The sequence below is a fragment of the Siphateles boraxobius genome, unplaced genomic scaffold, assembly GCF_051911475.1.
Source record: "Siphateles boraxobius isolate OS27281-9 unplaced genomic scaffold, OSU_SipBor_1 22, whole genome shotgun sequence".
Classification (NCBI taxonomy): Eukaryota; Metazoa; Chordata; class Actinopteri; order Cypriniformes; family Leuciscidae; genus Siphateles; species Siphateles boraxobius.
The window spans coordinates 16,997,874-17,025,233 of record NW_027508833.1 but is presented as its reverse complement, the minus strand read 5'-3'; the positions used below and the strand labels follow the sequence as shown (position 1 = coordinate 17,025,233).

General features: G+C 37.9%; 1 protein-coding gene across 1 annotated transcript in view; it reads left to right on the top strand.

The window, feature by feature from the left end:
- The window catches only part of sash1b (SAM and SH3 domain containing 1b), a 159,929-nt gene that overhangs the window by 418 nt on the left and 132,151 nt on the right, over window positions 1-27,360 (top strand). Inside the window, exon 2 of the mRNA XM_077238795.1 lies at window positions 2-606. Coding sequence (XP_077094910.1) covers window positions 91-606 — 516 coding nt within the window. The 5' untranslated portion in view covers window positions 2-90. The remainder of the gene's footprint in view (window position 1; window positions 607-27,360) is intronic.

Here is a 27,360-nt window from a genome sequence, read left to right as displayed (position 1 = left end):
GTGAATTCAGCACTGGAAAGTATTGTAATGATGGATTGACATAGCCTACAGCACTGAAGATGTGAAGAATGTATCACATGGACTTTGGGAATGTCCAGTGATTTGGGAATGATGAACAACGGACCCACTATCGTCTATGAGTGGCTGAAAACCCTCCAGCTGTGTCAGTATGTGGAGTCCTTTGTTGATAATGGGTATGATGACCTGGAGGTGTGCAAACAGATAGGAGACCCTGACCTGGATGCCATCGGTGTCATTACACCACACCACCGGGAAAAGGTCCTCCGGGCCGTGGAGAGACTCCGAGATGAGGACAAGAAGGTGGCACCAGGACTGTATTTCACACTGGAACCCCTTCCACATGGCACATACCCGAACACGTCTCAAATTAGTGAGTGCAAACAGAAATGCACCAAGTCATGGGTCAATTCTACCTGGGACAGTCGACCAGATCCTGGGTCCAGGATTGGACTCTCCAATGAATTCAAAGCACTAGAGAACCACAAGGAGCCGGTGGTGTATCCTAAACTCAAGCTGAAGATAATGATAAGGGATAAGCTGGTGAAGGATGGAATAAACCTGAGCAAAATGCCCTACTCATACAAAGTGAGTGCTAACCTTTACGTCATTATTGTTCCTGTCACATCACCTGAAAATGTTTGCACAATCTTTGTTTTGCAGCAGAGATACTGACATTTTATTCCTTCCTTGAAAGGTTACCCATTGGCTTGAAATTTACCCACCTGGTGTGTGTGTGTGTGTGTGTGTGTGTGTAGTTTTTTGGGTAATAAACATCCAAGAGAGGTTGTGTCTGCAAAAGGCCTTGTAAATATCACCTATTATTATATTTATTTGTGCATTAATGGTTGACCGATATGGGGTTTTCTTTCATTGGTTGACATACCAAGCAATTTATTGATAGAAAATAGGATCTACACACAATTTCTGAACTGATATGCTGAATTACCTTATAATATTTACTCCAGATTCACTAAAACATTTGGCTGACTCTAGGCTGAATGCCTGAATGTTCTGTTTTTTGACCCATGCTTAAAATATTGTTGCTTGGAGTGGCAGCACAGTGAACTATGGGAGTTACTAGTTATCATCACATTGTCTTGGGTGGATAAATTGCTTGTATAGGTTGATCTCAATAAAAAAAAAAAAAAAAAAAAAAGCAGTAGGCTTATGTAATATGATAAAGAAGTGTGCGTAATATGATAAAGAAGTGTGCGTCATGTACAATTGACATGTAGAGATGATTGGGAAATTTTGTTAATCAAACTGCTGAGTAATTATTTCTAATGTCTTGTTGGTCTAGTGTTGTATTGTAGTTCCATGTTGTGGCATGTTTGATGCTTCCCAAGACGGATGATTTTTATCCAGCCGGAGACGTTGGATTATTAGACAACCTTAATTGAAGTCGTTATTCATTAGTGCACTCAAGGGCTTTGAGAGCAGGCGAGTCTCGGCTCTAATCAATAACCCAGAGAACAACGACTGTAATCCATTATCTACACCGAATGCTATTAAAAGAGTTATTTACTGTACAGTTAACATCATCTGATGGTTAAGAGCTTTTAAATAATAGGCATGCTAATGCAATGCATGTTTAAGGTTTTAGAAACATTTCACTTGTAATTGCACTTGGCTTTTTTACATGATCAGATTCAGATTGGGATTTATAGAAGTGATGTTTCATTCAAATTATTTTATTGTGCATGATCAAACCGTATAAAGCACAATTAAATGCTTATAATGTTTGATAATTTCAAATATTCACAGTTTATTTAGCTTTTTTTCCAAAAAACTAAAAAAATAAACATCCTTAACTAGATGTATACTAAACATATTAACATTTGTTTTCATAAAATCTATTCCTTTTTAACCTTTTAGGAAGTAGTTTTTTCTTGTTTTAACATAATTCTAACAATTTAGTGATATCCATGCTTAAAACAATAAAAATGAAACTTAATTCAAGGTATGTTCTTTGCTGGCTAGACTTTCAACATACAATTTAGATGTTTTTACTGGAAAACAAGACAAAATACTGATTGAGAAAATGTGTCTCATTCACTAAACATTGTGTGAATTATTCGTATTTATACGCACAAGAGAACTTCTCACGATAACTTGTGCATACGCACATGAATTTGTTATTAAACTTGTTCGAACATTAAAGACTTTGGAGTATTCTAAATGAGTGACTGCGTGCCGTGGTCAGTAATTTGCATAAAATTGACCCAAACCATGTCCATATTAGGCCTTTTCTACACACCTTTTCCTTTCATCACTCTCAGCAAACATGGCACTTTCTAAAGACTGGTCTCACCTGAAAAGATGCAAATTCCAATTCTAAGTGTGCCTTCCTCAAAACAAGTTCAAATGCAATAAACACTTTTTTTAATACAGATCCAGATTAAAGACTCTGTAAAGTCTCCTCCAGCACATCCCAAAGACTTTCAATGAATTTAAGGTCTGAACTCAGAGGTGCCAATTCATGAGTGAAAATAATTCTTCATGCTCCTCCCCAACCATTCTTTCATAGTTTTAGCCTGATGAATCTTGACATTGTCATCCTGGAATATGGCCATAATGTGTTTTCCTACATGGTTGTTTAAGAAATGAGAAGCTACACACTCCATCAATTAGGGTTAGAAGAACTGTTGCCAAACATGTAAAATTATAGAAACATAATCACTGCAATAATGATCCAATCATAGACTCTTGGGGTGTGTTCACACTTGGCATGTTTGGTTGGATTAAAACGAACCCTGGTGCGATTGCGCTGTTAGTGTGAACAAGTGTGAACACTGGCATCTGAACATTGGTGCGCACCAAACAAGTGGGCTGGGATCGCTGAAAAGATGGGTCTCGGTCTGCTTCCAAATTAACTGTGGTGCGGATTGAATGAAATATGATCGCCAACATGGACCAAAGATGTAAACAAACAGAAAATAGGATGTTGAGACCCTAAAAATGCCAGAATGCTCAAGCACAACTGTTTTTTTTTCTCGTCACAGTCGATATGTTGCCCATCACAGTTCGGTACAGGCATCAGAACCGCGTCTCTTCACAGCAGATCTTCATGTGTGTGTGACGGAGGGATTCCTGTCGCTGTTTTGACTCCTTTACACATTTTATAAGCTCTTCACGATTTCTCAGCTGGTCAAAATAGCATCATATGTTGGCTATGCTCATACATCGATCTCATTTAGCACTGCACACAGTATTGTTTTGGATGTTCAGTAAGTTCCGTCTGAAAATAGGCAATACACCATAAAAGCTGACCAATCAGGTTGTGAACATATTCTTGCTTTAGGTTCGGTATCTTTTGGTTCGGTGATAAAAAGGCCAATCTGAACCAATCTAAGCGGACCAGGAATATAATGAACGGTCCGGACCAAATGAACCGAACTATAAATGTGAACACAACCTTAAGTCTATTTAAGCCCAAACAGTGACTTTTTTTACCGATATATATATATATATATATATATATATATATATATATATATATTTCAAATATTCACAGTTTATTTAGCTTTTTTTCCAAAAAACTAAAAAAATAAACAGCCTTAACTAGATGTATACTAAACATATTAACATTTGTTTTCATAAAATCTATTCATAAAATCTATTCATAAAATCTGTGTGTGTGTTCGGTTCATACCTCGGTTCAGACATCACGGTTCGGTCCGATTTCGGTACAATGGAGTGAAAAGCAAAATGCAGAAGGCATTTTTATAAATGTCTTAAGGCTTGTATTTTTTAAATAAGTTTTATTAATAAAGGCATAGAACCAGTTTATTTGTAGTGCACTGACAATAGTTTTATATAATTTAATTCGTTTATTAATTAAATTAATAAAAAGACAAAGACCTTGCGATATGTTTGGTATGTTTGAATGAATTTAAAATTAATTTGCCATATTTCAGATCAATATATTTGTTTGTCTTAATTTTCATTAACTCTAACTTTTGTTCTCATCTGAATTATAAATAATTGATTTCCGTATAAATTAATACTAGGCTACCATTAAAAACCACATTTGATTTCCTTTTTGTAATCAATGTAGAATGCGTAATTTTAAAGTAAAACTGTGTGTGTGTGTTTGTGTGCGTGTACGTATGTGTGTGTGTGTGCGTGCGTGCGATTTTGGTTGGGTGACAGTTGTTTTTGTTTCCACTGTTCGATCGCGCCTCTCTCTCTCTCTCTCTCTCTCTCTCTCTCTCTCTCTCTCTCTCTCTCTCTCTCTCTTTCTCACACACACACACAATTCGATCGCGCCCGCGCCTCTCCCTCTCTCTCTCGCGCACGTACACACAGTTCAGCATTGCAATATTGACATCGCAGTCTGTTCATTATGCTGCGTTCAGACCAAACGCGAATTGAGCGAATTTTATCGCTATTTAGAGTTTTATTTATTTTTATACCGTGTATTCTACGTGTAATTTCATCGTAACACGTTTATAAGACCAACCAGAGCATGTGATTTTTTTTGCATATGTGTGGTTTCAGTTATTCCTAAAAGAAAAATCATTAATTTGTAAAAAAGAAAAATTAATGAAACTTATTAATGAATCACCAGAGTCCCACATTTTATAAGTAACGTTTCTACAATCATTTTAATACATTAATTTGATTACAGTGCACATTTTCCCTTCTCATATCAGTATGATAAACAGTCTTCATCAGCAGACTGGGATTTAAACAGTGCACCATTCAGCGGCCTATCAACCTGTAGCAGTGCAGCTCTCGAACGGTTGGTTGTCATGCCTCTGTCACTGGACTCCACCACAGCTTCTGTTCTCGTCCGAGTCGTGTTTCCATTCTGCTATCTTATCAGCACATTTATCTGTGACGAGTCTCTGGTGACAGATGGCTTCATCATGCTTTGAGCTTAGAGAGCCATTTAATGTCTCATGTGATGCCAAAGTCCTCATTATCATTACTGCCATTTGCATTTGTAAAGAGTGGCCCACTTTTAAAATGTTTTCACTTGCTTCCTTGGTTTCACAGTATGTGAACTGCTGCCTCCCAAATTGTCTTGCAAATTGAGACGCATTTATGCTGCAACTAGCAATGTTGTGCGCTTGAGCAAGCTTGTTTTAAACATGTATTTGTGGTTTTCCAGACCTTTTCTAAAGCATAACTGTGGACTGAGAAGAATTTGTTAACATCACTTTTAGGGCTTAAACAAATAGTTCACCCCAAAATGATTTACTTACTCAAGTTGTGGAAATTCAAAATGGAAATGGATTTTTTTCCTTTTGAAGAATATTCTTGCAGATCCTTTTACAACAACAGTTCATAGTGACCGTAATATGACAATCTTCTTCTTCGCCAAAGCTCTGAAATCTTATTTGTGTCCATGGTTCAAAATTGTCTTTAGAAGTCATTCCAGGTTTGACGTCCAGGACAGCAAACCCAATTAGCCCTTGCATATGTCATAAATACAATGATTATGCAGAATGAAGAATGATATTTGAAAACTATGGTGAATATGTTTATTAAACAAGGTCTTTAAATGTTGTTCTGTGCCTCAAACAAAGCTACTTGGGTAGTGTACGAGTCATATGAGCGCCTTTATGATATTTTTATAGTCCATTTTTTTGTTTGTGAATTGTGAGTGAAATTTCTCTAAAAATTCTCTTTTGGTATTCTATGGAGTGACAAAGGCCCTGTTTACACCTGCTATTTGAATCTGTCTCTTTTGTCCACTTTTAACCACTTCTGTCCTGATTTCTTCGAGGGGAGGGTCTGTAGGCGGGAAATTATGAGGACTTTTTCAGATCTTTTGGTTTAATGGATGAAACAAGCTTATGCAATTTACATATGAACGTGAAAGGAGACAACGGAAAAACATACGGAGAGCAAGCAGCTTTCGTTTTTTTGCTCTGAAAGCCGCAAGATCACTGTGAACGTGGTGAGTGCACATTGTGCTTGGTACATTTTTCATCTTCAAACCAAAAATTGGTCTTCAGTCACCAAAGTTTAAATCCCATCTGGCTAGTGCGCTTCCCATAATGTTTAAGCATTAAGTCAGTATAGGTGGAGAGTAAGCTTCTTTTGTGGCTGTTCAACCATGTTTTGACCACATGATCATCTACACCACAAAAGAAATTCAGTCGAATGTGTTTTTCGACTACCTCTGGAAGTGGTCGAAAGTGGAAAATATTTTAGACCCCGTTTACACCGGTATTTAGCGTCAACCACTTGTGAAACGATTGACCAAAACGCACCAGTTGTAAACTGGGCCTAACCTTACAATTGTAAACAGGGCCAAAGTGAGTAGAATCCCTTTTTAAATTAACTATACCTCAACATGTGTATCTGGCGAAGTAGATCATGTATTCCATGTCTTGGCAGTGGGAACTTGATTGTAAACGCTGCTCGTATTCTTTCTGACCTGCATTACGAATGGAGGTGCTCTTTTTTTAAACTAGTCTTTCAAAAAAAACCTTGTGTAACCGAAGCGTGTGTCACAACAGATGAATCCTGTCTGGTCAGGGTGAGCAGGTCCTTGTGGCATGTGGCAAGAGGGATCAAGGCATCAATTGCATATTCTTTCTGGCTTCATTAGTGATTCAGAAGGAGCCTGTCTCTTTACATTACGAAGCAGCGTCCTGATTTTTATTCTACACGGCACACTTTTAACTTGAGGTGCTTTGTGCTGTTATTCAACTATGCTTTAGGAAATTGCTCAGGTTGAACCTAAGCCCATTGTACTTCAATGCATAACTCATCCCTCACCTTTTATATTAATATCTCTTCAAAACGCCCAGCTTGTTGACATGCTGTTTTGCCTTCTGAGCTATTGTTGAAACTATATTTTCTGACAAAGCCACTAATCTGGTTAAGCTGTGTTTTGGAGCTTTGTTGTTTTGGCTTTTCAGATCTCGTTTCAGATCCATGTGGGCTGTCGACACGCTGGGCTGTCGCTGAATCGTTTTTTGTGCATCATAGCCGTGTTACGAAACACCTAAATAAGGGGCTTAAAACAAGTTTAAGGAATCAGTTTTCCTACCATTAAAACATTTAGGGACAGTTTTACACATTAATGAGTTTTCACTGCCCGACAAATCTTCATTGAGACTGATTTGTGTAGTAAATGGGATATTCACAAAGGGAAAAAATACGGAGCCCCTAAAGGGAAATGGTGGGGAAAAAATTAGATGGGAGGAAAAAATAATAAGTCAATGCCTTTGTGGTCTCTCGCACATGTTTTGCGTTCCTCCAAGAAACTTTGCATTCCCTCGCAAAACCTTTGTGTTCGCTTGCAAAACTTTTGTGTTCTTTGCGAGCGAAAGCAAGGTTTCTCGGGGGAATGCAAAACATTTGTGAGAGAACGCAAAAGCATTGACAAATAATTTTTCCTCCCATCTCATTTTGTTTTCTTCACCATGTCTCTTTAGGGGCTCAGTAGAAATAAATACAGCTGGACTTTATTTTGTCCAGTTCAGTTTTTGTTTTTCAATTTATGTAGGTCATTAGAGGTTGTAAAACACAAAAAAATCCTCATCAATCATCATCTACTTATATTGTCAAAGATTTGCATTGAAAATGAGTTGCATTTAGTTCTGTTCATCATAGAAGTGGCATTTTGGAGCTTGACTTACAGTTAATGTTATTAAATGCAACTTGATTTGCTTATTTTGTGTTCCACAATGAATTGCAAAGTTTTCCAACAACACAGGGTGAGTAACTGATTACTTTGATTTTGGAGTGATTTTTAATATAATGCCTGTTGACTTCCATGTAGATCTGCATTTTCTTTGGACGGAGAGAACAGAAGTTCACTGATTCTCCGCTGGATAATGTTCATGAAAGATTCATGCGCAATCTGTAAAGTGCAGCATTCTGGAAAGCATTTCATGAGTCACCGCTGACCTTTTATTAGATCTGAGCAAAGGGTTTTTGTGATTTTGAACATTTCTCTCAGGTTTCTGTCTGGCAGCAGGCACAGAGAAGTTTCCTCGAATGGCCCATCCTTTCAGGACCAACTACATCATGTTTTGGAGTCTTTGCTGTTTTTAAATCAGAGTAAATATGTTCTCCTGTCAGTTTTAAGCTGGGACAGAGCAGAGCGGAGTGGGCATCAGAGATGTGTTTTCTGAACAAGTCTGACAGAAACACTGTATGGAGGGACATCAGAGCTCCTTTGAGAAGATTTTATATTTAAGTTTTTTTTTTCTTACCCTTTAGTTGCCACTTAACTCGTCCCACATTGTACTACAGAATTAAATTCACTTCTTAATATCTGAGCTCAAATAAATGGTTTTTCTTGCTTCTCTGAATGGAGGTGCGTTGTGATCTCTGGGTGACCCGAGGGTGAGGGGTGACCCAAACTCACAGCTGTGACCCGAACACTTTAAGATGAATGGATTTAGAAGGATTACCAACCAATATGAGCGTTATTTCACATGAACTTATGAACATGGCCTTAAAACAACAGCAGCTCTTTAGACCCACTTAGACGTCTGATTGGACATTATAGAGCTGTTTTTCTTAAGTCTTAAGATGGTGTGAAGTAGAAGCTAGTCATCTTTCCTTGTGCGGTATAATCGAGTCTCAACAGTATTCTCAGTGGTGCAAAGTCACATTTGGTTCCTGATGCATGTGAAAGCAGAGTAATATCAAATGAACATGCCTCTGTAAAACTGATCTAATGATTTGACTTTGTTTGCCAGAATAAGTTAATAGTTTCAAATGCTACAATTGGCATTCCTACTTGACTATAATTTCTAACTGTGATCATCAGACGACCTACGCTTTCTGAACTGCCATTGGTCTTCACATCACTGCACATTTGCATAATATCTGACCACTTCATGCGTATTCTCTGATCGGATAGCTGTCCAATCGTGAAAAGACCAGGTGTAAATGCCCCCTGAAGCTCTTTTGAGACAGATTTAAATCTGATCACTTAAACCACTACAAGAGTTAGTCTGAGACCAAGTATAAATGCATCTGGTTGTTGAAACCACTTGTAGATTTTACTCCTCCCAAAAATATAAACGTGTAAGAGTGTGTTATAGGCCATATGATACGTCCAGATATGACGGCAGATGAATTGCTGTGTATCTCTTCTGAAAGCCAAAGTACAAACAGCTGCAAATGTAACAGAAAGTAAGTCGCAGATGCTCAAAAAACAATCATCTTCATTAAATGTAGCGAGACTAAATGATCTTACCAGTTCTGATGCCGCTCTCTCTCCTATTGTGGTCTTAAATCTTGAAACTAGCTGATGATAAATCAAATGCAGCTCATATGTGTTGCTTTTGCTGATGTGAACTCCATTAAATTTGCAAATAGCACAGGAATTGAAGATCGGATTTATATTCGTTTTGCGGAGACACATTTATGTGGGCAAGTGTGAATGGAACGGTTTTAAACAAATCAGATATCCATCTGATCAGTAAAAACTCATGAAATGACCAGGTGTAAACAGGCCGTCTGATGTACTAAACTTGTTCGGTAGCTCGTATGTACTTGCGATGCGGAGCGCTCGGGTATGATTCCCGTGAAACATGTCACGATTGTAGAGCTCGAAGACTTGTAGAAACAGCTAAAATGGCACAGTTGCTTCAGCACATGTGTTTTTATCCCACTTTAGCTTTTGTTAACTCTACTGGTTGGGTTTAGTGTAGGTGCTATGTTATTTTCAAACGTGATAGAGTGTTAACTTTTTAGTGCCATTCATCAGATATTTAATTTCTGCTCCTGCAATACATACAACCAACGAACATAATAATATGTTGCTAGATTCACGTTCATCTGTTTTCAATAAAATAAACATGCTTTTAGTACCACTAACTGGTTATTTCACTTTGAAAGTGTTGCGAAACTGTAAGAAGAACTGTAATATCAATTGGTAATATCCTAATTGATTAGTTATAATTTTGTCTCATATCATCTGCATGTTTACATCAAATTTGCCATTTTTGCAAAGGCCTGCTCTGGAAATGGCTTGGGTTATGCTGGTACCCAAGTACTACCATTATGACCAAAAATAGAAACCATGATGTATACAGTCATCACAACAACACTGGAGTAGAGTAAAGATTATAGATTAATTTGTAGATCATACTCTGAATCAAATCAATCTTGATGGACCATCTTTGATGGATGTAACTGGTCCAAAGGCATTATAGGAAACTGGGTTATGCCATTTGATGGTGGCTGTCTTTTTCATTATTTGCTTTTACTGTGTTAGGAAAACAGTTAATATAATAAAGGATTGTTATAAATTACCCAAAAGCCCGAGCTGGACTGGATGTGTTTGATTGAGATATGATAGACTTCTTCGGTTCACTGTGTTACGATACCAGCAAGTTTTGGATAAACTAATGAATGAAGAAGTGTGTGTGTGTGTGTGTGTGTCTGTGTAATACATTTGTCTTTTTTTTTTAATACTAAACTGTTAATTGTGAAATTGCCCATTTTTGAAGTTTAAACGATAGAGAATTTATATATGGTCGTACGGCACAGTCCTACTGGAGTTGATTTGATTGTTTCCAAACACTGAAGCTACTTTATTCTCGCTTTGCATAGTGATGCCATTCAGGGAGTGAATCTTAAGTATTTTGCTCTCTAAAACAATGGTATTTAATGTTTAAAATTTTGAGTTTGAATACATTAAACAAACATACACATTAGTTATAATGTATGGATGTTGTGCGAGCCCTTTTAGTTGGTAATTTTTCAGAGGCAGGGTCATTTAGCTCCATGTTCAGCATCTGTTTTAGTTTTCTGAGTAGACAGATGGGTTGGAGATCCTCTTTAATGCCGAGCAAACACAGCTGTGTGTCGTGATGTTATTGGCTGGCTGCTCAGAAGAGCTCTTCAACACAAGATATTTAACAACCCTCAAACATCTATACATTTGTACTAAACACAACAAACATGCTTAAAGAAAGTGTGGAATAAAAATCTCATTTTACGTTTCCTTTTAATTGATGTTTCTACTCTTATAGTAATATCTGTAGTTGATATTGACAGTTCACATAATGATCACACAGTCACACAGGGATCATTATACCACAATGAAAGATCATAATAAGAAGTTATTTTGAGGACTAACACATCCTTTCCACTTGGGTGAAAGCTGCTAGTTATCTCCCTTCTGTAGTGCCTCTGGTTTCCGTTGGCAGACGGCCATTATATCCGGCGTACAGACACAGTTGATGTCAAGCACATCTCTGGCTGTAAAGAGTCAAGAGTTAATCTACTGACAAATCCATCCACTTACAGCCGGGAGTGCTTCAGCACTGTTAAGATGAAATGAAAACAGCTTTCTTTTTTGAGACAAAAGAGTTAAGATTAAGGGCCAGATTTACTAACAGCTTGCGCCAGCGTAAAACCTCTTTTGGTGTTAAAAAACTACTGTCTGGATTTGCTAAATACATGCAGTGAAAAATTAGCGCTGAAAAGAGTCATTTTTGTGGCTGATCTTATTGCATACGCATTTGTCTGAGTTTCCCTTTTAGACAGAAAATTTATGGGAGGAGACTATTTAAATAAATCATGCAAGATGATTTACTAAGGTTTGCGCTAGTCAATTTACTGGTGTTTGAGCCATTATTTAAAAAAAACCCAAAAAGCATGTCTTAAACCAGACGCTAATTCGCTCTGCTCTTGGTAGATTGTGTTGGTCATAATGAAAATGATCCGGTTGCGTCTGTGTTCTTTCATTTGCATGCCGTCAGTAGATCACATGCAGAACTTTACACTCCCATCGGTGCTTTTTTGGGATTGTGCTCTCATGCTAATTTACCCTGTTTAGTAAATCTGGCCCTAAGAGTCAAAACAGTCAAACATTGCGCTAAAAACACAGACGTCATGGGTTTAATTCTCAGAGAATGCATGAACTGACAAAAATTGTGATGCTGAGTTAGTGCAGTAAATAGCAGATAAAAGTTTCTGCCAAAGACATAAATGTAAAATAAAATCTAAATAGCCTACCTCTCTATGATCTTTTGTTTGTATTATTTGCATAATTAATATATATTCACATTTATTTAAATATAATTATTTTCAATTAATCAAGTTTAAAAAATATTTTCTTTCTTAAAATGAGCTTTTTTTATAGTCATGTTCAGTTGGTTTCATCTTTTTAATGTAGCTTTTTTGGGAAGCTTTCAGCATCCAATTTCATTTTCATTTTCATTATATTCCACTTGTCAAATCTCTTTCCACTTCTTTTGGGGGCCGCAATAGGCACATCCCAGGCACATTTTGTTCAGTGGGATATCAGTCAGTGTTCATTTTACACTCGATATTCCGGAACATAACTCACATGTGATGGAGAAGGCAACCCTGCTCAGTGTCCGTAATGTACTTTACCGCTGAATTCACATGTAAATATTTTCCTTTGTCTCCAAGAGCCAGGGCCCCAGGGAAGTGTCCTGTCATACAAAACCCTCCAATTGGACAAATCCCCACTGCCAGTTTCAAAACAATAGAGCGCTCATTTGTACTGTACCGCTGTCTTTCAGAGAAACCGATTGTCCCGTAGTTTGCGGCTCCCCTTGAGAGTATCGAGCTCTTTCAGACAAGAGGTGTCCAGCAGAAGCTAATCTGTGAATGGGACCCGCGGCCCCTCGGTTCCTCACAGCTGACAGCTGTGTGTGTCTTTTCAGAAGGCCGTTTGTGAGGTGTAAAGCTCATGCCGTGTTTGACCCCCATTCTTCACAGAATAATAATACCAGCCTGAGCTGTTGTGTGTAAGGAAGGATTTACCCTCACAGTAATACTTGCCTCATTTGTAACTAAATTTGCACCATGAGTTCAGTATTTGATTTTTTTGTCATTTTGTCACATTTTATTTATGGCAATACCCTTAGTCCTAGTGATGCACAATATTGGTGATTTAATTTGTATATTTGTAGTATACTATTATAGTTTTTAATAGGGATGCACCGGTATAAAAAATATGGTCGATACCGATAATTGTTTCTATTTGAAAGCCGGTAACCAATATATTTGCCGATAAATCTAAATTCAAGTTTTTATTTAATTTTTGAGAGCCTGATTACAAAAACAAAAGTCTCACCATTAAAATCCATGTCCCAAGCACACAATTATAATGATGTTCTCATCATAATTTTATGTACTGTAGCTTATAATATGCAGGTCCCAGGCACTCAATAAGTAGATAATGAGGAGAAGGAGAAGGTTAAAAAGCCTTTATTAAATATGGCTTATTTCATTATAAAAAGTCACACGCCAACCTGTTTCGACCTACAAGTGGTCTTCTTCAGGGCCAAGTAGCTTATATGTGTTGCACTTAACTGTATTTTCCTTTTTGCAATTATATTACAAGCAATTCGAAACCATCATGGCGAATGGTGCATTTCTGAAGTGCTTCAGCTGAAGGAAATAATCCATTATTTTTTTTCCGGCTTTAATATATCGGGCAAATTGTTTTATTGGGCCGATAACATTAATAATGAACATATATATCGGCCAATACCGATGGTGGACGATATATCGTGCATCCCTAGTTTTTATTAATATTTAGTATTTGGTTTTTTGTCACCTGGCATTTACAAGAAAGCCAAGTCATCATATAGCACTTTTAACAATACAGATTGTTTCAAAGCAGCTTTACAGTGATAATAGGAAATTAACAGAGATTGTTTGGTTTTATGGCAGCTCTAAGAAAAAGATATTGTCCAGCTAAAGTTAGTTTTGATTGATTCACTTCTGTTGCAAAGATCATTAGTTATTAACTTAGCTGACACGAGACCGTTTTAACTGAAAACAGAAAACTTTTAATGCGTTCTGGCCATTCACTTGCTCATCTAAGCCGGATCATATGCTCCCATCCTGCTGGTTTAGGCCACGTAACCATGCCAACACGAATGCCTGGGGTCTCTGTATGATTTAGCTCGAAGGCGAGCAGAATGTGCAGCCATAATGTGGTCGCGGTTTCTCTTGCTGGGACGGACAGAACAATCTCTTCGCATGTGGGACGTGCACATGGCAACGTCCGTCCCGTTGAGAACCCTTTCTTGGCACAAAGAAATTTTCCATAAGATGAGACACTGCTCTAAGCGATGCCTGAGACTTTTGTTGCTTTTAGTGGATAAAGTAACACCGATGTGTTACTTATCTAAACACTATGCTGAATGATGGTTGGTATAATGCAATATACACATAATACAATTCCAAATGAGAAATTTTAAGATAAAATAATGATTATTTTCCAATAGCAATCCTGTGATTAAATTTTGAACTGAATTAATGGGTTAGGCCGAATCAACTAACCAGGCACGTTATTGACTATTTTATATTCTCAAAATGGCCAGATATCAGTTGCTTAATCAACTTCACACTGCAAAAATGTTTTCTTACTTTTTATTTTGTCTTATTTTGCCGTTCAAATTAAAATGTTTTTAAATTCATCATTTAATTGAGTTAAAATCAATAAATCGATTAAAATTAAGAAATGAGGAAAAATAAACTTCACTTATAAGTTTATTTTCTTTGCCTCATTGGCAGATATTTTCCCTTACTTTTAAGCACAAATCGCACTTAATTTGAATAACTTTCTCATAAAACAAAATTTTGGATTTCGAATAAATATATCTTGAAGTCCCCCATGTAGTCAATAATTGTATCCCTTAAAACTCATCTTTTATCATCAAAATAACATATTTAAAAGTTTTATCCTTGAAAAAATTATTCTTGCTTTAAAATAGCTTGAATGTAACTCTACACCCTTGCCTCTTATAGTATACGTGGTTCTATGCATATGCAAATTAGCCCCGCCTCAACTCACTCACACCTGCTCAGAGATCCATTCGTTGATGTGATTGGTTACAAGATAGTTTGTGACGTTAGAAAATACTCTGCAATGTTTTTGAATTATAAATTTGCACATGGTTTGTCTTAAAACATATTAAAAACACCACATAGACATATAAACAACATTTAAAAGCTTGATTTTCACCAGGGGGACTTTAAAAGAATGCTTAGATATTTGTACTGCAAAGCGATATAAAAAATACTTGGGAAGAAAATTTACTTCTGCTCTGTGCTGATCAGTCTGTCTTTGATTTATTTTATATAAAACAAATTATAATTACTTCAAACTAACCCTAGAATGCGTTTTGCATTTCTTAAATTAAAAAAAAAGTTTTCTTATGACTCGGTTGCAGTCTGTTTTGAAAGATGGAACTGATTCTCAACCCCAGTAAACACACGTTTCTTGTGCAATCAAATTCCCAAATGGGAGCTCAAGACGGGAAAATTTAGCCGTCTGGCGGGCATACGGGCCCGTCTCGCACCTCTACTCAACACACAGCACTCTTAGCACACCACCTGTCCACTGTTCACCTACACACACACACACACACACACACACACACACACACACACACACACACACACACACACACACACACACACACACACACACACACACACACACACACACACACACACACACACACACACACACACACACAACCACACACACACACACACACACACACACTAATGGAAACAAAAACCTTGTTCTTGCATCCAGATATATATCCTCTTCTTTTGTCCCAATTTTGTCACATTTCCTGACACACACATTGAAATGTTGCCTGTAGAACATGTTCAGTGTTGAGCGAGAGGGAGCAGCAATGTGCTTTTCATGTACATTTTGTCTCTTGAGACCACAGGCGATAAGATATAGGTCAAAAGAAAAGATGTGCATCTATATCTGTTGCAGTTCTGGAAAGCTGAACGTTAGCAAAATTAAAGTTATTTGATAAACTGTGCTTCATTGGATAAGCAGCATGAATGACAGACCAGTATATCTTCATATATCATGTGGGAAGACAGCCTTTATAGAGCGCTACATTCGGGGTCCGGAGGTTAAAATCCCATGCATTTTTTCCATAGAGAAATAGATTTTTATTGCTAATGTATGACTCTTTCAAAGTAGACGGATTGTGAAGGTGCTGTAAGGCTGCAGATTGATGGTTAAAGGGTAAGTTCGGTATTTTACAATTAAAGCCCTGTTTGTTAGATCGTTTCTGATGAAATAGAACGGTTAAGATTGAAATTTGGAAAAATGCTGCTGTCCCGAGAATTTTCAGTTTCGGTGTTAGCACCCAAAAAGATTTTGAAAATTGGACAAAAAGACAAAGGTACAAGACTGTGTACTAAATGGTTTTAGTGAAAGAAAGAACTACAATCCAATGAAGCATTGCGAACAGCATAATCAAATAAAAAATGATTGTTGCGATGTCTGCTGAACACGAAAGAAGATATTTTGAAGAATGTCAGTAACCAGACAGTTTATGCACCCCATTGACTTCCATAGTAGGAAAAAAATAATATGGAAGTCAATGGGATCCATCAACTGTTTGGTTACCGACATTCTTCAAAATATCTTCCTTTGTGTTCAACAGAAGAAAGAAATTCATACAGGTTTGAAACAAATTGAGGGTGAGTAAATGATGACAGAATCTTCATTTTTAAGTGAACTATTCCTTTAATGAATGTCAATTAGGGTTTACTTTATGATTGGTATCTGTTTGTGATTCTATTTTAACAAACTATTTTTTTGGTTCTTTTTTGTTTTCTTGTGTCCCAGCTCAGTTTGCAACATAAAAGTAAGCTTTTTTTTAAAGGTCCCATATTGTCAAAACTGAAATTTCCTGGCTTTTTCCATGATAACAGAGGTCTAGGGGCTATGTAACTACCATATGAGTTTCAAACCATTTAGATTATCCACAGACAAATGCACACAGCCTGGATAAAAAAGCTGTCTTTTCACGAGCCGTTGTGACTTCCGTATGAATGTGATGTCAGAACTACTCAGTCATCGCCTTCAGTCTTCTCCTGAACACTGCCCACCATCCCTCCCTCCTTTTGCCCAATCCCAGACATCGCGTCCATGCCGTTGCTGAGCAACAACAACACGGTAACATGTCGAGAAAACGTTGTTCAGTTGGATGAAGGATGGAAGTCAGGAAACTACATCATTGCACAGGCTTCCGAACAGCTTTAATATGAGAGACCAGTGGCTACTGTTTATTTTTTCGGAAATAACAGAGCAATTTAGTTCGCCCTTAACCGTCTGTTCTGCACATTTCAAAAGTAACTGCTTCATCTCATCAAAGATGGTGCAGTCCCTACATTGTTCGGTCTGACCTAAAATTCACAACCCATAAGTAAACTTCTAACACATTTTATGTTATATTGTGGAGCCAGCATAATCTGAAATTATAGTTTTTAAACGATGTTGAAGTGTTGTTTTGTACAGTCTATGGTTGCCACAAGCTTTGATAGAATATCTGTTCGAAACAAGACAAAATACGTTGTTTGTTTTCTTAAGTTACAGACACACAGACCCTGTTTTTATTGAGTAAAAGACGGTGAGATTGAGTTCACTCAGTCTCTGTGCTTTTTGTTTTGCTGTGGGACGGACATGGCATTAGTAAAAAAAAAAAAAACATTGTAAAAGAAAGTGTAGCACGTCAACTTACTGTATCAGTTGGAAAGCAATAGTTACGTAGCTTACTCCATTCGGTGTCTACTAACGTCATATATTATAAAGCAGTTATGTGTTTCAACTCAGTGTATAAGTAGCCTAGCTATTAATGTACATAATTTGGACATTTACATCAATTTTGACCAAAAAAAAAAATCTGAATTTGTTTACAAATAGTTTAAATTAGCGTTAACGTTGAATCTGCGTGCAGCATTGATGTAATTATAATACTTTTACAATAACGGCGAAAGTAAAAAAAAAAGTAAAAAAACATCCTTTCTGAAACATCCTTCTTTAAGCGTGTTTGAGGAGGTGGTGGGTTGTCTCCTGTCGTCGATTTGGGGTCTGACTCCGGCTCAAACATATAAGGCCGGATAACATTTCCCACAGCAATGTCCATCATTAGTGTTTTATTTACCTTTCTTGTGACCATCACCAAGCCACATAGATATAAACACTAGATGTCGCCTGGCTACTGCAGTTCATTGGAACGAATGCGTCAATAGAGCCGCCATCTTGAAACAGGGGAGCCCCTCATAAGCGTCAATGTAGGAAATGCTCTAACGGAAATAAAATCACCCTAAATCGTCCTGAATGCGATTTTCTTGTTGTTTTGGTTCGTTCCAACGGTCAGACCTGTATGTATCATTGAGTCCAGAGAATTATTATTATTTTTTTAAATTTCACAATCTTGTAAAATGTAATCGCTTGATGTCTGGTTTTTAGATTTAGTTCATGTGAACATCCATACGCAGCACAAAAGTCCGGCATCATCCATGAATTCAGCGTTACCTAACTACTTCCTATGACAAGACCCCTGTTCCAAGATGGCGGTGGTTTTGACGCATGTTTAGAACCCCAAGGCGACATCTAGTGTTTATATCTATGACCAAGCCACAGCAGCCTACAGCATACATGATCCTAGTTACCTGTGGTTGGCCTGGCCGTGCCTCACTCAGAAAACAACAGGCCAATCAGAGAGAAACTCATGAATATTAATTAGACAGGCCAAAATCGACCTGTTCTTAGAGGGATAGTTCACCTTTTTGATCCCGCTCTCAAATTTCATCAAAAATATCTTATTTCGTTTTCCGAAGATGAACGAAGGTTTTACGGGGTTGGAACAACATGAGGGTGAGTAAATACTGACAGAATTTTCTTTTTTGGGTGAACTATCCCTTTAACAGAGCTCCTGAGAAAGGATCTGTAAAAATACACTGGGATTGTTTTTTGGTACTTAAATCCGCAAATATATATTCTTAAGGACATCAAAACCTAAAATAAAACTCCAAAAATGTGCACAATATGAGACCTTTAAAGACGGCTATACTGAAAAGTTCAAAACTGTGTTGCTTTCATACACGTTTGTTTATGGAGTGTCCCGACCAACCTGAGACGGCAACACTGACTCATCTCATTGTGTCTGAGAAACTTGTTGGATGATAGTTCCATGGCAAAATCAACATTGGCAGTGCTTCAGATGGAAAAGCATTACATTAACTCATGCTCAACTACTGCCGCTGCCTTATAAAACTTTGCTAAAATTCATTAAAATGCCTTATGAATGTATAACAAGCTTCAATAAACAACGACGCATGATTTCAAAATGCATTATTCTAAAGCCACTGTGTCTCTGACCTAAATCTCCAGAGGGGAAATGAGGTCTTCTGTTACCAGACGTGATTAAAGACTTAATGGGCAAGGATTTATCAATATAAACAAAAATATTTCTCTCTGTGTGCAGACAGGCATCGTGTATATATATATATATAAAATAGATCTATATATTTTTTTTTTATAAAGCTTACTGAAGCACACACTATGTGAAGGTCACATTCACAGTCTCGCTGGATGGATTAAGCACCATAACCCATGAGGCCGCATCATCATAACCCCCGCGACATCCTCCTCTCCCCCTGCTTGGATATTCACAAATCAGGCATTTTCTGTGGCCATTCTGATCTGAACAATGCTAAAGCTGGTCCCGGCGTCTAGACGCTGTGCGCTGCATTTCAATCAGGCTGAGAGAATAGCCGCACTCGCGTCGGCTCACAGACGCATGCGAGTCACATGGCTCGCAATTAAAGCGGAAAGACTTGAAAGGGAAGGCGTTTCTGTGCCGCTGTCGTGAGGGCCTGTGAAAGCGCGAGATTCTGGTAATTTGTGGGTGCAAAGAAGGTAAAAGCTGAAGCGGAAATGTCATTAGAAACGCACAAAAGAGGGGAAGCTATATGTTTTGCACCTGTAATAACACTGGAGAATGGTGGTTTTGTGTGACTTGAGAAGCTCTCTCGGAACCAACACGTGTCCGCTGAATTAAGAATTGAACGATAATGTAACTGACTGATTGACCAGACACAATTCAGAACTGTAGAGTTCAATACATGAGCGTGAATCTGAACTGAATTGGCCAAAACCACAGAAAGTTAAATTGAATGGAATGACATGGAGTATCTATCTATCTATCTATCTATCTATCTATCTATCTATCTATCTATCTATCTATCTATCTATCTATCTATCTATCTATCTATCTATCTATCTATCTATCTATCTATCTATCTATCTATCTATTGGTTATTTAAAATGTTTAGATTGGGTTTGAGTTGTTATTGATTTAAAAAAAAAAACGTTTTAAGGGGCCGTTTATTCCGTCTTTTCTTCGGAAGAAAGAGAACGGGTCCAGCCATGTTTGCACCAGCTGTCATGCCTGCTCGCACCTCTCTCTCTCTCTCTGTCTCTCTCTCTCTCTCTCCTTGAATTGTGCTACTGTGACCTTGATCACATTCTGAAACTGTGTTCTCAGCTCAAGCTATTTTTGTTTTCATGTTAATATGTTGTATCAGCAGAATTAGTCTTCCAGGCAAACAAATCTACCTCTAGAGTCGAAGGCGGTCATGGTACCAGTTAAACGTCAGCGGGCCAGTGCAGCACTATGTGACCCCTGCTCTGTGCTATTCTTTATGCATGCTTGAGCACTGTTTAATGGAAGCTTTTATGGAGTAACTGTTGTTGGTCCCTCTGCAAATGCACCTGATTTATCCCACAGACCTTCATGGTCAGAGAGCTGCAGACCTGCTGACACACTTATCAGCATACGTTTTTTGGTTTCTTTTGTTAATTTTTTTACAAATTTGAGTGCTTTATAAAAGTGCTTAAAAGGGACATGTATTTAGAATATTAACAGATGGTTCACCATCATGCATAATGCACAAGATTTGTGGAGGTTGCATTTATAGAGCGTCATTTGTCTAAGAGATGCTGGACCTTCCAAGAATGGTCTTTAGGGCTAAAATTTTTATATTGATAATTTTTAGCCTTTTGTCCATATTCCAGGTTGATTTTCAGAAGAACCAATTCGATCAAACAGCCAGTGTTACCAAGTACATTCAATATGTTTAAATGAATATTTCAGGTCCAATACAAGTTATGCTTGATCAGCAGAATGATGTATATTAAACATATAAAATAATTTTGAGTCTATTTTCTTTTTCTTTTAGGAAAAAGGTGGGTTACAGAAACACATTTAGAATTCAAATTTGGGGGACGGAATTTAAAGGGTAAGTTTACCCAAAAATGAAAATTCAAAAATTTTGTCCATAAACATTAAAACACACAATGCATAAAAAATGCATAGAGACAAGACATAAGTTATGTGTGTTAAGATGATCTTAAAGTCATAAAATTGCTTGACTGTAAAGATATGACAACAAAGTAACAAAGACGTAACATTAGACACAACTTTACACAGACAAAGTTAATAAGCGATTTTTATGTCACTAAAATTTTTTAACAATTACAGTGGGGGAAATAATTATTTGATCTCCTTTTTTATGGTAGGTTTATTTTAACGGATAGAGAATATCAACCAAAAAATCCAGAAAAACACATTATATAAACGTTGTAAATTGATTAGCATTTGATCGAGTGAAATAAGTATTTGATCCTCTACCAACCAGCAAGAATTCTGCATCCTACAGATTGGTCATGTGCCCATGTGGAACACAGACTAGTCCTGTCACTTTAAGAAAGTACTCCTAATGCCAATTGGACACCTGTCCACAGAATCTGTATCTTCCATTCTAACCTCTCCACCACCATGGGCAATACCAAAGAGCTGTCAAACGTCAGGGACCAGATTGTAGACCTGCACAAGGCTGGAATGGGCTACAAGAACATCAGCAAGAAGCTTGGAGAGAAGGAGACAACTGTTGGTGTGATTATTCAAAAATGGAAGAAATAGAAAATGAAAAATCATTGGCCCTCGGTCTGGAGCTCCATGCAAGATCTCGCCTCATGGGGATAGGATAATCATGAGAAAGGTGAGGGATCAGCCCAGAAATACACAGGAGGAGCTTGTTAATGATCTCAAGGCAGTTGGGATCACAGTCACCAAGCAAACCATTGGTTACACACTACACCACAATGGATTGAAATCCTGCAGCACCAGCAAGGTCCCCCTGCTCAAGAAGGCACATGAACTGGCCCGTCTGAAGTTTGCTAATAAACCAAAATGAGCTCTTTGGCATCAATTCAACTTGCCGTGTTTGGAGGAAGAGAAATGCTGACTTCGACCCCAAGAACACCATCCCTACAGTCCAGCACGGAGGTGGAAACATGATGCTCTGGGGCTGTTTCTGTGATAAGGTTACAGGATGAATTCAATGTATTGAGGGGCTGATGGACGAGGCCATGTACCGTAAAATCTTGGAGGAGAACCTCCTTCCTTCAGCCAGAACCCTGAAGATGGGTCGTGGATGGGTCTTCCAGCATGACAATGACCCAAAACACACCGCCAAGGCAACAATGAAATGAGTGGCTCAAGAAGGAGCACATTAAGGTCTTGGAGTGGCCTAGCCAGGCTCAAGACCTTAATACTCTAGAAAACCTGTGGAGGGAGCTGATTCTTTGAGTTGCAAAGCGACAGCCAAGAAACCTTAAGGATTTTGAGAGTATCTGTAAAGAGGAGCGGACCAAAATCCCTCCCGAGATGTGTGCAAACCTGGTGACCAACTACAAGAAACGTCTTACCTTTGTGCTTGCCAACAAGGGTTTCTCTACTAAGGCATGTTTTGCTTGAGGATCAAATACTTAATTCAAATCAAAATTTGAAATGCAAATCAATTTATAATCTTTATATAATGTGTTTTTTTTCTGGATTCAAAATAAGCAGAGGATCAAATTATTATTTCCCCCACACATTATTTACCTGCAGTATTTTTGAAGTAATATCTATATTTTCTTTTATACGGACAAAAGATGGACTAGTTTAAATGTGTTTTTTTGGTTAGGCTAATGCCACAAATGCTATTGTTCCAGCATTTAGCAATGTTTTTATATGAGAGGACAAGGAGTAAAATATATAGTGCAATTGTTTATAGTGAATTGGATTTTTATCTTCAATTCAATCTGAAACACATTTTCAGAGGACACTGCTTTTACGCTTTTACACTCTTGCATGTTCACTGCTGTGTCTACGCAACAGGCCCCATTGCAATAAATCACCACAATTATCAATCATTATTTCAGAATTTTACACACTCCATGACAGAAAATCATGTTGAATTATGAGCGTTACATGTTTAAAACCCAATCAGATGAGGCGAGATGCACTTGGTCAGCATACGTTTATCATTTTGCAGCAGGGAACCAATTACTGTCCTGCTTTGAGCCAAAGAGAATCGATCACCATGTTTTAGCACCCTGTATTTATTAGAAACAGCTCTCCTCTGCTTCAGACAGCTCCTGATGAAGTTTATAGCAGACGGGTTATAGATTCAAGATTGAGCGGGTGTGTCTAAACCCAAGCAGACGGTATAAATTTCTGTGTGCTTGCAGCTTTCCAAGTAGACTGCAAATGTGTTTTCTGTTCGAAATGTGCCTTGCACGAAAAACTAAAGACCCTACTCTTGGGTGTATGAAATGACACATTATAAATTTAAATCCAGATATAAGATTCTTGCACTAAAACAGCTGAACTTTTCAGTTCACTTTACTGTAATTTAACACACGGTATCAGCCAGATGATTGTCTTTAAATGATTTGATTGTGGCTGGTTGCTAGGGTGATGATATGCAGGTGCTTATCTCTTCTGATTGGTTTTAGCATTTTGCTAAACATTTGCCATAGTGTTCAGGATGGTTTCGTTGGTTGTTGCACACATTTTGTTTTGGTTCAAAAAGAGATCACTATTCTCCCACCATTCTGAACAGACAATTAAACAAAATTATGTAATTTACAAAAGGATCTGACAAAATGTTAGATGCTGTCTATTTAAAATGTTTAATTAATCTGAATTATATATATAAAAAAAAAAAAGATTCAATATATACTTCACTTGATTCATTACTGAATGAATCAGCATTTTTGAACAAATCTCTTTTAAAGAATTTTCGCCACTGGTGTAACAATGTAATTGATAGGATTGGAATATTTGTAAGATGGAAATAATGATACTGTGTGGTTGAAAGACTGTTTGTGAACCTGTTTCATTCCTATTCAACTGCCAACACAGACTGTAATGTGCCCCTGTGATTTTGCCAAAGGTTTAAAAGACAAACATTTAATGATTAATCGTGCAGCTGTAGGTCACAGACACTTATTTTATTTTATTCTAATTTAACTTTCTACCCTGTTTGTTTGTTTGTTTGTTTTATATTTGTATATTTTGTAACTTTGTTTTATAAATTTCTACCTTGTAGTTTTAGTTTTTTTATCTTTCTGCCTTCTAGTTTGTTTATTTTCTATCTTTCTACCCTCTACTTTTTATATCTTTATTCTACCTTTTTTTTTCTTTTTTTTTTCTTTTTTAATATTTCTACCTTTTGTTTGTTTTCTTTCTACATTTTTTGTTTTTGTTTAACTTTTTACCGTTTAGCCTAGTTTTTTTATCTTTCCCTTGTAGTTTATTGTTATTTTTCTACCTTGTTGTTTGTTTGTTTTATACCTTTCTATCATGTGGTTTTATATTTTTGCTACCTCATAGTTTGTTTGTGTTTTTATCTATCTTGTTGTTTGTTTTTCAATCTTTCTACCTTTATGTTTGTGTCTTTTAATAATTCTGCCTTTTGTTTGTTTTTTATCTTTATTCCTTTTTGGTCTTTTGATAAGAATAGGACTTGGTCTTATAGGCTGTAAAAACCTCCTCTGAAATGCACAATTGTTAAGCAATTGAGCGTGTTTACAAAATTACTTGACACAAATTTGATGTAAATAAATCATTACAAAGATTTATTAGTGGTACATTTCCATCATTACTTTCTGCTGACTGCAGCTAATAGTCCATTAATTAAGGTGAAACGAAGCCTTCAGTATTACAGGTCATAGTTGTTTTGGGGCCGTTGTGAATCCTGAATCATTTCTGGCAGTAATTGCGCTCTCAAGTGTTCTTGTGCTGCCCGCTGGAGAGCTCTTCCAACAGCAAATCAGACGCTCTTGTTTACAGCCTCTTTCCTGCATGGCCTTTTCCTTTCATCAGCCATTTACAGACACACACATCACGAGTGCAGCTGTACTGCGAGGAGACTTTCGCACCTCGAGAGCACTGATAATGCACAGAGACTTTGATCAATACTGGAGCTCTTGAGCTGCTGAAGGAGCTGTCAGCACCGATGCGTCTCATGGCCTTTTAGTCACTGTGATTACAGCACAGTCCTGCGCATGGACTTCTGTTATGGGGAATTAGAAGATGTAAATGCTTTGGGTGCACATATGAGACTTGTGCATACAAACTTTGCTTGTCTTAAATTTTGAATTTCATTTTAATTCTAAATCCTCTTTTACATTTGAATTCTGCAATGCTGCATCTTGTTTCTAACACAATTTAAATTTATTTCAATTTCAGGAATTTAATTGGAATTCTTCATTCCTTTATTTTCAAACAAGCTAACAGGAATCTAATTTATGTTATTTTTACAAATTCACTAAAAATTATAAAAGGTAATTTTGATAAAGGTAATTTTTCATTGACAAGGCTGTTAGCTTTTATTTATTTATTTTTTTACTTTGTGTCTAAAAAATATACCATTTAAAAAAAAGTAAAATATTGTTTAATCTGTATGTCATGAAGCGTTGGAAAGGAAAAGCTTCATATTGAAGAGAACAAAATGACAGGGTCCCTGATCTGTACAGTACATGCTGCATTTCAATCCATCTGTATGATCACATGTGTTGAGGATCTGTTGGTTTAGCTTTAATTAGATGTCATTGTTGAGTTGCATGTTCACTCATCAATGTCATGATTCATTACAACATATCTGATGTGCCCTTTGTTGTTTTTTTCCATCTTCTAGTCTGTCAGGATTAGAATAGTTTGTGGAAACCAGTTTATACAAATTCTCTCATGATATTATACAAATTATAGATCACTGTCAACCTATTTGGCTGATATAAATTAATGTACATGACCATTTTTATTGCATCACACACAAGATATGCCAGGACGTGCAAAGAGTAATTGCACATTCACAAAGCAAGAGGTCATTCTCAACGCCTGTGCATGAACTACAGAAGATCACATGACCCGCTTTCCTCCATCTTCAGGCACAGCAGAAAATAAAGGTCACATTCATCGGATGTTCACGACACATAACGTATGGCACGATAGATCGCATGAAACTGTAATGAACTGAGGTGGTCGTCGCCCGCATGATAATTTGCAGAAGGCCTGCTATTCGTCAGACTGTGGGTTAATTGGTCAGGTGTTGCTGCTTTGTGCGGGGTCATCATTAACCATGTCTTGATTTTGATAAATCTCAGTGGGGTTTCTGCATGCTTTCTGTTGTCTTTATGCTTCATTGAAGTCAAGTCTCACCTCAGGTACTAAAATCACCTTTGCTTCACTGTTCATAGCACAAATTTGGCAAAGGTGAAATGAAATGTGTCACGGAATGGTAGACAAGAGACGTGGATTCAGATGCAGAGTGATTTAATAACAAAACAAACAGGGTAGGTACAAACTTCAGGGCTTAGACATATCGGGAGGAACACGAAGACACGTAACGTACAACGAACCAGCACTGGACTGCAAACACAAAGGAGACTATATAGGAACCAAACACAGGAGACTAACGAGACAACCCAGGTGAAGAACGTTAATCACTAAACAGATAACGAGATGGGAGGGGCTGATAATAGACAGAAGAGCACATGGCACAAGGAACAACATAACAGCCATGTGCTCACAACAGACTAGACAAAACACAAACACACGACAACCCGGGAGTGTCACAGCTCTGTCACAAAACTACGAGGAATCCCAGACAAGGAAGACAGAGCTGTGACACTACCCCCTCTCTATGGAGCGGCTACCAGACGCTCCATGCCCCACAAGAAACAAACAAGACAAAAATCCAGGAGTGAAGTGGCAAGGAGGATCAGGGGGAGGGATGGGGGGCCGGGTCCATGAAGGGAAACAGGAACAGAGGTCAAAAAATTAGTAGGTGGCCGGGGCAAAGCAGACAGTCTATCGGGCGGCCAGGGCGAAGCAGACGACAACCCTTCGGGCGGCCAGGGCGGTGAAGACCCTTCGGGCGGCCAGGGCGGTGAAGACCCTTCGGGCGGCCAGGGCGGTGAAGACCCTTCGGGCGGCCAGGGCGGTGAAGATCCCTCGGGCGGCCTGCACTCAGGCGCCCGTGACTCAGGCGCAGGAACAGCAGACACCGGCTCAGGAACAGCAGACACCGGCTCAGGAACAGCAGACACCGGCTCAGGTACAGCAGACACCGGCTCAGGTACAACAGACACCGGCTCAGGTACAACAGACACCGGGTCAGGTACAACAGACACCGGCTCAGGTACAACAGACACCGGCTCAGGAACAACAGACACCGAATCAGGAACAACAGACACCGGCTCAGGAA